At 37.5% G+C, this 15,601-nt stretch overlaps 1 protein-coding gene across 5 annotated transcripts in view; it reads right to left on the reverse strand.

The window, feature by feature from the left end:
- Nucleotides 1–4,137: 4,137 nt before the first annotated feature.
- The window catches only part of NUP205 (nucleoporin 205), a 116,503-nt gene continuing 105,039 nt past the window's right edge, over nt 4,138–15,601 (reverse strand). For 4 of the 5 annotated variants that reach the window (XR_011976830.1, XR_011976829.1, XR_011976831.1 and 1 more), the window contains 2 exons: nt 6,031–6,084; nt 4,138–4,498 (listed from right to left, as the gene is read on the reverse strand). Coding sequence is in view for 2 of the 5 variants with exons in the window: in XM_072652634.1 (XP_072508735.1) it covers nt 4,493–4,498; nt 6,031–6,084 (60 nt within the window). In the remaining 3 variants the exon portion in view is untranslated. Of the gene's footprint in view, nt 4,643–6,030; nt 6,085–15,601 lie in introns of all 5 variants that reach the window. The other variant, XM_072652633.1, reaches the window with a different exon arrangement.

Below are 15,601 nucleotides of genomic sequence, written 5' to 3' on the forward strand. Positions count from 1 at the left end.
TATGTAGAATCCCTTTTAAGGGACAATGTATTCCCTTCCCCAAGCCCAGAGACCTAGCAACAGGGGAAACTAATTCATCTCAATCAAGGATCAAAATGCTACCTTGTAGTCCATAGTAGTGGTATCAAACTTAAATAGAAATGGATGCCTTTGGGCCACATGTTAACTTAGAAAACCATAAATTAACATCTATGCTGTATTGTATTTTTGTTAAACATTTCCCAATTACATTTAATCTGGTTACAGCCATTCATGGAGTCCTAACCTCCTACTATAAAGATGACAGACTCAAAAATGCAGAATGAGATGTTTTTAGACATGGTCAAAATACGAATTTGGTTTGATGCATATTTGTTATGATGGTTTTATTTTTCTAATTGTTATTCATTGTGAAAGAGTGACAATAAATTCTTGATAAAAATAAATTTTTAAAAAATAACTAGGAAATGCTAAATAATCTTTGGCAATTAACAGAAGACATGCCATGATTTTGAACTGTATTATTTACTCATCGATACTGCTTTTTGTCTCAATGGAAAAAGGATCAGAATCTTACACTAAAATTTACGATAAATGAACCATGTCTGTTTTTATTCATGTAAATTATCAATCTGTGAACTACTAATTTACTGGCAGAAGCAAAAATGAAAAGAAAAAAATGCTGTGTGCAAATTACAGTACAGGAAATATAAGAGAAAGCTCATTTCCTCTATTACTGTATGTAATGTTCCTTCAGCAGAGGCTAATCAGAGCACAGTGAAAAAGGAGTAGACCACAGGGGAAATACAAACATTGGTATACTATCCAAAGGGTGAGGTCTAGCCTAGTGGAAATGAAAACATTATGTGCTATAAATATACGTGTACTTGCTCTGTGAACACATTTAAAAATACTCATGTGGATGTCTTCTATTTTACCTACATTCACACAAATGGAAATTGAAGGGGAATAAATTAGGTGGAAAAAATGAAATGCTGTAATAAAACTGTTCTTTTAGCTCACGCAGCAGGAGCTGAAGTTTACAGCGGCATAAAACACCAAGTCAGAAGTGGCTAAAAGCATTGGTAATTTCAGCCAATGAAATTATTGGTCCTTCCTTTTTTTTGGCAGAACATTTTAAGTTTTTCTATCTCTTCATAATGTAAAAGTACAGTGAGTACAGCAGTTTCCCAAATTACTCCACAGAAGGCACATTCTACATAAAGTTTAGAAAAGTGCATCATGTAGATTTTATCTCATGTGATCCTCACAAGAGCTATATGGTAGGTGGTTGGGGCAGCTAGGTGGTGCAGTGGATAGAGCACCAGTGCAGGAGTCAGGAGGACCTGAGTTCAAATCTCACCTCAGACACTTGGCACTCACTAACTGTGTGACCTTGGGCAAGTCACCTAACCCCAAATGCCTCATCCTGGGTCATCTCCAGTCATCCTGATGAATATCTGGTCACTGGATTCAGATGGCTCTGGAGGAAAAGTGAGGCTGGGGACCTGCATAGCCGTCCCTCACTCAAAACAAAGTCAAGTGCAAGTCATGTCATTGTTTCTCTGATGGTATGGTCTGGTATCGTCTTCTTAGGCAACAAAGGACGAACGAACACACACACACACACACACACACACACACACACACACACACACACACACTTCTGAGTAAAGAAAAAACTTCTGAAGACCTTCTCTAGATGGTCTTGCAGCAGAAGTAAAGCAAAAACAACTTTCAGTATATAGCAGTTTCCCCAGAACCTCCTAGAAAACTATGGCAAAGATGATAAAAATAGTCACTGTTGGAGATCCTTGAGAACACAGGCACACCAACTGTTGGAGGAACTATGTATTGGCTCATTCGTTCTGAACAATTATTTGGAATTACGTGACTAAACTAAAAATCTTTTAACCCAGCAGAACAGAATTCTAAGGAGGTCAAAGACAGGAGAAAAGGTCTTAACTATACAAAACTATTCACAGCAACACATCTAGTAGTAGCAACCAGGAAGCAAAGCTAACATCAATTGGGAAATGACTGAAAAGACTGCGGTACTTTCATGTTTCCTGAGAGTAGGGCAGAGGGGATATAGCATGCTAGACATTGAGAAGAGAGCCTTAATTCAAGTACCCCTCCTATGATCAGTAATTGTGCAGCTGTAGGCAAATTATAAACTCTCTGAGCCTATTTCCTCATCGGTAAAATGGGAATAATACCTGGAGTACCTACCTCACAGAGTTAATGGAAGGCTCTTTAGATAACCTATATAAGTTACATACAAGCTTCAAAGCCCTATATAATGACAGCTTGTAGCAGCTAGCATTTGTATGACATTTTAAGATGTTCAAATGACTTTACAAATATGTTCATTTTTATCTCCAAAATCCTGGAAGGTAGATGCTATTTTATAAATAAGGAAACTAAGACAGACAAGCTAATAGATAAGTGGTCCTTTGAGAAGAGATCTGATTTTTGAAAATAGCTAAAAATCTTTCAGAACCAAGTGGTTCTAACCAGATGGGTTAGACTAGTTGGCCAATGACAGCAAAGCTTAGTAGAGACAGGAAGCCTTGAAGTCAGGAACATCTTCCTTCCAGTCCCACCTCTGATATACAATGGCTATGGGACCTTGAGTAAGTCACCTAACTTCTCACTGCCCCAGGCAACAGCAGGTGATCTATACTTGGAGATCAGCAATACAGCAGATAGAGCATCATGTCTAGAGTTAGGGAGACTCATCTTCCAGAGTTCAAATATGGCCTCAGACACTTACTAGCTATGTGACTCTGGGCAGGTCACTTAACTGTTTTTGCCTCAGCTCCTCACCTATATAATGAATTGGAGAAGGAAATGGCAAACCACTACAGTATCTTTGCCAAAAAAACCCTAAACAGGGTTATGAAGAGTCAGACATGACTGAAATAAATGAACAACAAACAAATGAAATCAATAGGTCTAGGCCCAAATACAAAATAACCCCAGCTGGTCAAAGCCATTTGTGTCTCTTCCCTTCCCTTGTTCCCTCTCTCAGTCCCCAAAAAGTAATAACTAGTTTTATTATGAGGTTTAGAAACCAGATGCAAAGGTAATGCTGATGGAGCACAATAACACAGATTTTAGAATGGGAAGGGCCCTTAGAGATCCTCCCCTTCAATACTTCCATTTTAAAGAGAAAGAAAATGAGACCTACCAAGGCCCAAGGTTATACAGGCACTAAAAGGCAAACATCTGTAACTCTGGTCTCTGGATATCAAATCCAACACTGTTCCCACCACACTAGGCTCCTTACTTAGTAGAAAGGCACCATGCAACGGGGACATCATTTGGACAAGTTTTTGGCTTCCCAAGGTGATGACACTTGGAAGTCTACTGCTTTGGATATCTAATTTCTAATGGGGACTTTTTTTAATCCCTTACTTTGTAGTTTCAAAATACACAGTGCTGAATGTGTATAAAAACATGAACAACTAGTTCTTTCTGTTTGTAGGCTCTGTTAAATAACCTGGGTTATTATTATTATTATTATTATTATTATTATTATTTAACACACCACCAGTGTGGTTGCTAAAAACTAACCAAAACTAAAAAAAAAAAAAAGACATGCAAGTATCCCTAGAGCAGAACTCCTGATTAATTTTGGTATATTTAAAATACATACTTTTAAATTAGCATGTGGGTTGGGTGGTTCATCCGCCCAACAGCAGGGGTCACAGAAGAGAACTAGAATACACACAACAGGAGAATGTTCCTTGAATTTGTCAAACAAATACTGTATGGGTTGAGCCAAATTTGTCAGAGAATGTATCTCTGAAATACTTAAAATAAATATAAAAGTACAGTTCAACAAATACTTTCTTTATATACAACCTTTCACTTATACACAATTACAGCAAGTTAGATCTCCTTAAAATGAGAATAATCACATTTAGGAAGCAATATAGGACAAAATAAGTACATTAGTCATAGAAAAATGTATTCCAAGGAGACCAATTTCAAGAGCAAGTTTAATGTCCTATTTCTTTTCCCCCCAGAGAATATACTGTTGGACAACTAAGAGGTCTGAAAAAAAAAATACTTGCTCATTATTTAACTGGTTACACAAACAATTATAAAACTGCTGTGGTAGAACATAAAATAAATGGAAGTCACCAGAAATCAGTTGCTATATAATGGTTTTAATTGATTTGGAACAACACTGTTTGACACTAAATGCTTATAAAGCATCCAGTGTGGTAGACATAATTAGAAAATTAGTATTACTGCCATCTGTTCAGCCATATAAAAAGCAACTTAAAAAATTACTAGAAATCCACAATTTAAAAGGTAAGGGGAGAGATCACTAATCAAATCTAGCATTTCCTAGTCAAACACCACGATTCAAGCAACAGAATCTCCCACGCAGATACAGGGTTCCGAGGAGTCCAGGAGCAATAATAAAGGGTAGTTTTGGTGTTACAGGTGTAGTTTAGCTCAAAGGCATCTCAGTGTATCTCAGGGTAAAGACAGTCATTCAGTCCTGGAAGAGAGAATAGGAACTTTTGTTTTGAATAGGAAAGCATCCAGACGATATTACTAGATGTTGGCATTAAGAGTTAGGAGGTTTCTTCTTGGCATCTACATCTTTTTTAATCTCTTCAAGCTTTTTGGCCAAGTTCGGAATCTTTGAAAAGAAAAGAAAAGTTTTTAGCTTTGCATATCACCAATACCCTCTCCCCTTCCCATCTGTCCACCAAAGACCAATAAATTTCATAAATATACATATATGAGATAAATTTCCTAAGTTTACATTTCTTTCCAAAAGAGTTCTTGAATCACAGCACTAAGAAGTACTATAAATATTGCTAGCCGAATGCTAAATATGTAAAAATTTATTAAGTTAAAAAAAGGCTTCCTTTGAAAACGCAAACTCCCTATTTTCTACAAATCACAACACATTCAAATGCTATATGAACAAATAAGACCCACAACTAGGAAATTTTATCATTCCAATGAGAAGGTTGCTACTGCAAATGCTCTTTGTGCGCTAAAAATTTGAGTCCTGATGACTAACATAATTTTACCTACCAATTCTTTAAAGCAAAAACATCCTTCTCTCCTCTGAAAATCTTTTCAGGTTCATTTCTACCTCATCCTTTATAGGTAGTCAGGCATCCTCTGAGTTTCTAATCTATTTTTATCAATGATTCATTTGGTGATTCTGGGAAAAGAAACTTCCTTCTCCATCAATAAAGGCTTAATAGCATCGCCCGATGATAAGGATGATGATGATGGTGGTGCTGGTGGTAGTGATAGCATAATTTAAGGCTTGCAGAACTACACACACACACACACAAACACACACACACACACGTAAGTATTATAATCTCTGAATCTCCAACAACAACCCTATGAGGTAGGTGCTGTTATAATCTAAAGCTAAGAGGGATTGTTACTTTCCCAGGGTACACACAGTCAGTATATGTCTAAGGCCAAATTTGAACTCCCAAGTTCAGTGCTCTATCTGTGAAACCATCTTCCTTCCTAAGATGGTTCTGAAGAAATCTAAACAACTTGCAGTAACTGTACTATAAAAATTAGTCTTTAAAGTTACTGGTAAATTCTGTCACTACAATTAATTCCTCTCAACAAATGGAAGTGATGGGAAGCAAACATCATCCTGCTAAAGGTCTTTTATGCTCTTTCTACTTGATTTTCCACAGGACGTGAAAAAGAGCCTCAATTAAATGAAACAGCATTAGCTCAGGGCTAACAAGTTACAGCATAAGATCACTGCGAGACTGCTCTCCACTGCTGACAAGCTGCCCTCTTGCGGTGATCTGGGGCAGAGAGTACCACGGCTGCATTAAAAGTGTAATGGAAAAATATCTACTAAATGATGGACTTGCTCCAAGATTTAACACTCAGCCATCATCCCTTAAATATTTAGGGGGAAACTGCTCTTTATTTTTGCTAGGATTCAGTTCTGGCAAGGAAAACGCCCACACTTAAGGTAAATCACTATAAAACACTTCAACAGAGACAAAAAGGTTTTGAATGACAGTCACTTACGTCATAGTTCTGAGCCAGATACATCCCGACCACATTGCCGAGTGTAAATCCTAGCTGAAGGAAAAAATGGAATAGGAGTTACAGATGTAAAAGCAGAAGGGAAGGGAATAAGTATTTACACAGCATCTACTAAGTGACAGACAACACATTAAGCACTTTACAGTATCTCATTTGATCCCAAACTGATATAAACTGATCATCTTTTTTGGAGAACAAATCTCGAAATACATGATGGAATTACAAAACTGATTGTTCACCCCTTCACCCAATGATCCCAGCAGCAGGCACATAGCCCAGAGGCTTTTTTTTTTTTTTTAATAAAAAGAGAAGGAACCACATCTACACAAAATCATTTGTGCTGTTTTATTCGTAAAAACAAACTGGAAACAACTTATCAAAAGATTTGGGGGATTACTGAATAAAACATGGCATAACAATGTACTTAAATATTATTGTGTTGTTACAAATAAGTTACATAAAGAAATGTGGAAAGATAAAAGCAAAAGCAAAATTAGAACATACACACTGAATGCAACTATATAAAAAAGTTTTATTAAGCAAAAAGGTCAATAGGGAATAGTAAACTATTTTAACATTTAAATTCTTTAAACTGCTCAGATTATATAACATTCTTAGGAGTTTGGTCCTTATTTACAGTTGTTTACACAAATTTATGACAATACCAAATCAAATACCATGACATCTTCCCAGGAATAAAGATCAGGTGTTATTCCACAGACAGATGCAGTGAAATTCCACCCTATATTCTCATCTACCATTAAAGTGGGAACTCATTTTCCTTGCCAAGGATAACCTCTCCACATAGATCTTTGGTCCCATCCCTTCTTCGACCTTGCTACTCTCAAACCTTCAATCTTTGCTCTCTCTACCAACCAACTCCTTCCCATCTGCCTACAAACATGCTCAGATCTCTCCAGCCAGAAAAATCTTTCGTCCCTTTAAGCTAACATCTTTCTTTTCCTCTCCTTTCTGCTGCTAAACTTTGACAGAGAAATGTACATTCACTGACATACTCCCCCACGACCTCCACAATCTGGCTTCTGTCCTCACTACTGAAATTGCTCTCTACATCCAAGGTGTCCAAAAAGTTCTTAATTGCTCAATCAACTGGCCATTTTTTTACTCTTCCTCCTTGACCTTTGCAATCTTTTAAACACCTTCTATAGGAAACGTGTTCCTTCTTCATTTTAATTCTAATCTTTTCATTCTCTATCAGTGGCATCACTGTCAATTACTTTTTCTCAAGGCCATACATTTGAAATTACTTGAGGGAAGGGGGCAGAATAGAGGTTAGTCAGATAAATCATAGGTTAATTATTTAATTATTGTACAGTTTCTTTGATATGATAATAATAATAAATCATGGTCAAACTTGAAGGCCAAAATTAGAGATGCAAGAACGAAATAAGGCTTTTTCTTGTACTTGTGGGGCAGCATACTAGATTTAGGGGTACTTGTGGTGCAGTAGAAAGACTGACAGACCTGGAGTCAGGAAGTCTCATCTTCCTGAGTTCAGATCTGGCCTCAGACACTTACTAGTTGTATGACCTTGGGCAAGTCACTTAACCCTGTTTGCCTCAGTTTCTTCATCTGTAAAATAAGCTAGAGAAGGAAATGGGAAAACACTACAATATCTGCCAAGAAAACCCCAAAAGGGTCATAAAGAGTCAAATACAACTGAAAAACAACCAAACAACAACAAATACTTACATACATACATAATTCAAGCTTGTTTGGATCAGTAATTTGAGAGAGGGGGAAAAAAGAAAAAAAGACTAGATCCAAAGAGAAGTCTCACAAAATACCACTTTCCAGTAATTTTCTTTAGAAAACTGTAGTCTTTCCACACTATCATGCCACCTCCCAAACTGTTCAAATACTTTTTGTAGACATTCAAATGTGAAGGTAAAATAGAGCTAGCTGAAAAAAAAAGTTTTGCTATTTTTTGGTATCAAAAGTTAAAATAATTTATACAACTTATTATGTAACATGTTACCTTCTCCAAGCCTCATTTATCTTCTGAAAAATTAGAAGTCTTGACCAAATCTCTGCAGTCCTTTTCTAGATTTAAGATTCTAGAAGTTCTTCCTATGCCTCAAATTATTTTTAAAAGAGTTTTAATTTTGCAATTTTCCTGGGAATTAGAGCAAGCAGGATCATAGTTACTAGAGTAAAATCTATAAACCATCCAAACAGACATCATTCCAAATTCCAGTTTTTGGATTCATCTTAATGTTTGCACAGAAGTTGTGTCTCAGAAATGCTAATTAGTTGCTAACTAATTGAAATTAAAGTTAACTCACTTTAGTTTCACATGTACTAAGATAAGCATTACTTTCTATGGTGGTCTACCAGTATAAAAGGACAGATTATGACCATTAGAATACAGAATTTCAAAACTAGAAGGGACCTAAGAGACCTTCTAGTCTAACTTCCTTAATTCTAATTGCTACGAAAAAGGATGGAATCTGACCAATTTTTTCCACAGGCTTTCAAAGAACCAAATTCTTTATGGATGTCATTTCACCAATGCTGGTACTCCCTACAACTGCATAAATTGCAATACCTTCTCTACCTCCTTTTCCAGGCCTACATCTTTGATGACATTTTTTACTGCATAACTCTTCACTGTGTGGAATAAGCTCTAACCTATATCTGCTATGCATCTCTCCAATGCCCTTTAGGTGACCTAAAACCTGAGTCTTTATGATCTGCAGCCATATGAGAATATCAGAAGACTATTGGTATTTAAAAGATAGGTTTGTGGGAGACATGCACTGGGATATGGGGTGTATAGGGTATTCAGGGAGGACTAGCACCTCTTATGTGGGGGCTGCCAAGCCCTTTTCAGGGCTGTGCACCCACCTTTGGCATCCACCTTCGCACAACTCTCATCTGTGGCTCCAAGAAGCTGTAGCATGTTCAGGTTTACCCTGGTAAACCCATCTCTACAAACAGCCTAACCTAGATTTAAAGTAACCAACAGGCCTCAAACGCAATGAGTTAGGGGATGTCCACCCCAAGCATGTGAAGACTTCTCCCAGCTGAATGGGCAGATGAGAACAATTTGTTCCAACAGCCCCGGAGGCAGCTGAAGCAGGCACTGTAGAACACTTAGAGCTTGCTCAGACATTGAAAACACCAAGGTCATCCACTGTATCCTGGGCCATCCCCAGTCATCCTGACTTCTGTCAGAGAGAGTCTGGCTGCCGACTTCGTGCAACCTTGTGTATTTAACCTCACTTAAATACAACTCATTCAGAGTCAAGACATCAACCCATGATGTCACTGCTCTTCTTCAAAACAATAGACAAACAAAAAAAAAACCAATATTGGGATATATAGAAAATATAAGAACTAAACATGTCAATAAAGTTTTCTTCTAAAAAATTTGATCTCAGAGAAAAGAGGAAGAAATCAATCTTTCTCCTTTTTTCTTTTCTATTAAAGGGGTCATCCCCATGACTACCTTTTAAAGAGGCCTATTCACTGAATGGGCATTACCTCACTTTAAGTGAGGACCTTAAAAGGATTTAGCTTAAAAGGCCAAGGTGTCCCAGTGCATCCTGGGTCCTCTCCAGTCATCCTGAGGAGTATCTGGTCACTGGCTCTGGAGGAGAAGTGAGGCTGGCGACCTGCACAGCCCTCCCTCACTCAAAACAGTCAAATGCAAGTCATGTCATCATTTCTCTGATGGCACGGTCTTCTTCAGCAACAAAAGACAAACACAACAATAACAACCAGAAAGATGAAGAATGCTATGTGTTCAATCATATGAAGTCACAATTATTTAACTGGTTTTTCTTCTTTGCTAAAAAGCTAGGCTTACAGGGTAGAAGAGGAAGAAGGAGATATTCAGAAGTGTCTTTTGTAAAAAGAAAAAGCATCAATAAAATAAACAAAAATAAAAATACAGGTTTTTGTTTCTGGGAGATGCTTCCAATCATTAAAAGCACTACACAATTTCCCACTTTCTTGTATACCTGATTCTCCTTTTCAACTCTGGTCCCATTTTATTATTCATCCACAGTGTTTATCCAAGAAGTGCACTGACAGACTAATATATTATTCACCTAACTACCTATCAGTCTGGACAAGAAGTATCCTTCTACCACCTTCAAAGCAGCAGACCTTCTCTACTCATTCAAATGTCTCTTTAATAGTCAATAAACATAGAAGGATTCTGTACCTCCTGATCAATAGCTTCACTGCAAAGATGTGGCACACTACAGAACACTGCCTGCAAAAAGCCTGCCTCTTCCCCCATACCCTCATCAAGGACTCCCTCAACATATGAACAGATCACTCTCATAAAGCCCCTGCGGAAATATGAAAGCAGGCACAAGGGTCCATGGCAACTGATGTCATTAATCACTTTTTGTCTGTAGTTAATATTATATTGTTTCCCAAGCATTCGGTATCCTCCCCTTTTTCAGATATATTGAGTCAAATAACCTCACCCCTTGCTTTAACAAGTCAGTGATCAGAACATGTTATCAGCCATTTCAGATTAGATGTATGTAACCTGTTGTTTTCTAGCTCTTAAGACACAGAATCTGCTAACCTCTTCTATTCCTACTTTTGTAATTAAGTCACTAAGTATTAAGTCCCTCCAAATTAAATTAAATGGTTTTACTAAGTCCTTCACAGAATTTTTCTATCATCCTCTGCATCAAATGCCCAAACTACAATTATTATTCATGGTGATCTTTTTTCTTTTCTTATCTTTTTTCACAAACTTTCACAGTGAGTATTCAAATAAAATACCAAACATACCATGAAATAGAAATTATTGTTGCATTTAGACATACCAACTCTAAAACCAATTCTGCCAACTTCTTTATTTGTCTCTCCAAAAATAGCCTGTGAGACATCTTTCCATTTAGCTGTAACTCCCTTTTGTCTCCATGCTTTAGAGCAAGAATGTCAAAATGGATATGATTCAGGTACTCCAGCGGTGTGTCCACTCAGTGGTTTCTGAGGACACGCACTTCACTTTAGAGAAACAGCAACTGAATCCATATTACAGACTGTCTAGAGGCTGCACAATTCTTAGTGCCTTTTGTCCCTACTTTTTTTTTCTTGCCATTCTGCTACCATCACTGCATAGGCAGGGGAGGCCACACAAGAATTAGTCATTTTGCATTTTTCTTTGTTTCCTGGGTTGCCAAGACTAAATAAATAATTCAGGACCTAAAAAATCAGTCTAAGTACCAAAGGTTAAAAATAATTCACACAACTTCAGTTTACTGAAACTAAATTCTGATTTGTCGAGTGAGAAAATACCCTTGAAACACCAGGTGACCATTTATTTCGGAATAAGTATTTCCAAGTGGCTTACAGCTATTTAGATAAATGTCTGTGTTTTGTAACATAAAGCCTTTCAATCTGGGAGGAGTATGCCTTCAGTGTATATACAGTTGCCTATTATGTACTCAGAGTGTCCTATTCAGCCTATTTCCAATTCTCCCAACCAGTAGGTCAGGATCTACCAGTAGCTTCTGAAGCTTTGCTTCCAATCTCCCCCCATTTAGATAATTCTCCACATAGTAGCCAAAATAATATGGAATAGAGAATGTTGGCAGTTAGGTGGCATAATGGAGAGAATGCTAAATTTGGAGCTTGGGGTCAAATCAGCTCTTGCCTCAGACGCTCCCAGGTTGCATATCCACTAGGCAAATCACTTCACCTCTCTCAGACTCAGTTTCCTCATTTGCAAAACTGTTATACTAATAGCATCTACCTTTTTTTATAGTACTTATAACTGTGCCAGGGACTGTCCTAAGCACTTCACAATTATCATCTCATTAAATCCTCAAAACAATCCTGGGAGGTAGGTGCTGTTATTATCCCTGCTTTACAGACAAGGTAACTGAGGCAAATATAGGTTAAGCGATTTGCCCAAAGTCACACAGCTAAGTAAATGTCTGAGGCTGGATTTGAATTCAGGTCTTCCTGACTCCAGACCCAGTGCTCTATGCACTGTTCATTCTATATACCTAGCTGCATCAGAAAAAAGGCATTGTGGAGAAAATGCTGTGTGAGAAAGCCTTAAAGGAAACTAGGGATTTTGAAAAGCAGAGGTGAGGAGACAGTGTGTTCCAAGCACAGGGAACAGTCGGTGCAAAGGCATGAAGACAGGAGATGGAAGAAGGGCAAGCAGTGCAACTTACCTAGACCACAAAACACGGCAAGGGAAGTAATGCATAAAGTTGGAAAGGCAAAGTTGGGCCCAGATTGGAAGAGTTTAAAAGTCAAACAGAGAAACTTATATTTTATACTGAAGGTAAAAGAAAACCACTGTACTTTACAGAGGGGGAAACAGGTACATAGTCAGACCTCCACTTTAGGAAAAATCACTTTAGCAACTCTAAGGGGCTCTACTGGGGAAGGAAAAGATAAAGCAGGGAAGCTGATTAGAAGGCTATTGAAATAGGTGATGCACACTTGAAGTAAGGTTAAGGTTATAAATAGAAAGGGGATATACGTGCAAGAAATACTGCAGAGGTCAAAATGGTAAGACTCTACTGATCAGATCTGTGAGGATGGATGAAACCATTTAGTCGGGAATGACACTGACTAGTCATCCAATAAACATTTAGTAGACAGCTATTATATATATGCCAGATACTGTGCTAAATGATGGAGATACAAGGAAAGGTAAAAAACAGCTCCTGTCTTCAAGGCATTCTCAAGCTAATAGGGGGATGCAATACACAAAAAGCTGAAAAGTGAGTGTGGGGGAGAAGGGATACCATGGGAAAGGGCAACTGAAATTCTACAGGCCAGGTGGTATCTGGGATATGGGAAGAGGTCTCTGACGTCCATCCTCCAATCAAAGTGACAGAGGGTCCCCAGGGTCAAGAGGTCCTGAGGAAATGTGAGTTTCAGAGCTGATTCAATCTTGCAGAGAGATGAGTTTCTGGAAACAATGGAAACAAGTCCAGAAGAGGAGCCAGGTGGGAAATGATGAGTATGCAAACTTGGGTTACTGGAAAGATGGTGGTGACCTCAACAGAAATAGCAAGTTCCGAAGAGAGATGATGATGCAGATGATGCTTATGACACATCAGTTTCAAAATATCTAATACCAGCTGGTGATGTAGAACTACAAATACATAGTTTTACTATACCACACTGTCTCTCACAGTCTTTAATCTTTAGATTTTGATTTTTCCAGTCATTTCATATTACTCTCCTTTTCATATTCTCTGTTCCAGGAAAATGGAACAATCTACTCTCTTACATTTGTGAAAGCCATCTCCTACACCTGTAATATATTTCTCAAAATTCTTACTTTTTTTCAAGGCTCTTGTGCCATCTACTAAGGAAATCTTCCTTGATGCCCTCTATAATCAGTGATGTTGCCCTCCTCAAATTACCTTATATTTATCTATTTGCTATATTCCCTGATAGAATACAAAATTCTGGACAAGTACATTTTGTTTTTGTATTCCCTACTTAAGATACAGTAACTTGGCACTTAATTTGTTTGATGAATTGAACTGACAATGAATTAGAATAGGGGTCTGCAATACTGTCCAAAGTCAAATCCTGCCAATAGCCACTTGCTTTTGTATAGCCAGGCTTTTAGAAAGGTTTTCACATTTCAAATTATAGTAGGGTTTGGCCTACAAGGTCATAGCTTGCTAATCCCTGAATTAGAAGAAGAAATGAGAGATTGGCTCACCAATTAGGTTACTGCCTACATAAGTAGTGAAAATATGAGATAAGGAACTGAACCAAAGTGGCATCAATGGAAATTAAAAGCAACGGATACAAAAAACCACAGATCTACAGGTATGATTCCATAGTCCAAACATGTACTGAATACCCATGTACCAGTACAGTATAAAATATGGTCCCTGTCTTCAAGAAGCATATAATCTAGCTAGAAGGACTAGACATATACAAATGAAAGAGTTAAATAACAATACAAGAGAGTATTAGCATATTACCTTATATATGAGATGCCCAAAGATATCCAATTTGATATAAGTAAGGGTAATGATGTGATATTAGAAAAAATAAATACAAGATGTCAGAGAAGAGCTCAGTGCAGGTTCTAACAGTCATACAGTACTTGAATTCATGGAGAAGGTAGGACTTGGATTAGGATGAACTTAAACAGGTAGTAAAAAGTGATAAGATCTTTCCAGATAATGAAACAAAGAGAAATCATTAGGAGATGGTAAAAAACAGGAACTCTCCTATAGTCAAGTCCATTGAAAAACAGGAGACAATAATCAGGTAGGGCCAAATACCCCCAAAATCCAGGGAAGTAGGAGAGATGAAGTTTAGAATCGATAAGGTAAAGAAAAGGAAGTCATTACTTAATTTCAGGGCAAAGAATGACACTGATCTGGAATTTATATGCCCATGGGTTTTGACATGGTAAAAAAATAAAAAGCCTGCCCCAAAGTGGGCAGTGGCAGTGTGACTTTTGTTGCTGCTGTTGTTCAGTCATTTCTGCCTCTTCGTGACCCCATTTGGGGTTTTCTTGGCAAAGTTACTGGAATGGTTTGTCATTCCCTTCTCCAACTTATTTTACAGATAAGGAAACTGAGGCAAGCAGGGTGAAATGACTACTAAAATGTCTGAGGCCAGATTTGAACTCAGAAAGATAAGACTTCCCGACCCTAGATCTGGCACTATACCCACTCTTGCCACCTCGCCGCTCAATAGTGGGACTGATAAAGGGCAGATCCAAGAGACATTTATAAAGAAAAATCATCAAAACTGGGTGACAGATTACATATAAAAGGTAAAAGTATCCAAAGTGTTCAAAGATGACAAGATTTCTAAACCAGATGAGTTGTGAATCCTTAAACAGAAATGCAGATGGAAGGAGAGGAAGATGATACACAATTCACATTACTGAGCTGTGTCACAGTTCTCTGAATCATCTGTATTACTACGCACAGGGTGAAAGAATGTATGACTCATATAATTAATCTGTATTCTTTTTCCATATGCAAGTTATTCACAATCCTTATTGTTAACATACATATTTTAAAAAAAGTTCCAGAAAAGTTAACTTGACTTACTCTTGTACCACTTCCCATTCAGCTGAAATACAGTTACATGAAAGGCTATAAATTTATTCCAAGGGTTCCTTCTAAATATATGTTAAATCAAAAAAAGCTTAAAATGACTCAAAGAATTCATTTTTAAAAGTATGTAACACTCATTAATACATGTGTGCATATATACACACACACACACATTAATCAAAATTACTTTGTGTTTCAAAAGTACAAAAATCTGAAAATGACCTCCACAAAAATTTGTGATAATTTGTAATATTAACTAAATTCAAGGAACCATCAAAACTACTTCTTTCTAGTTTGAGTAGAGTTTTTACAACACTATAAACAATTTAAAAGGCAAAAGTAAGTTTGAGAGTACTATAGCCTGGGGATGGAGCCAAGATGGCAGAGAAAAGCCAGGGACTCACCTGAGCTCTCCCAAATTTCCAAACAACTTTAAATAATGCCTCAAAACAGAATTTTGGAGTGGTAGAACCCACAAAAGGAGAGGTGAAATAATT

Source organism: Notamacropus eugenii, chromosome 3 (assembly GCF_028372415.1).
Source record: "Notamacropus eugenii isolate mMacEug1 chromosome 3, mMacEug1.pri_v2, whole genome shotgun sequence".
Classification (NCBI taxonomy): Eukaryota; Metazoa; Chordata; class Mammalia; order Diprotodontia; family Macropodidae; genus Notamacropus; species Notamacropus eugenii.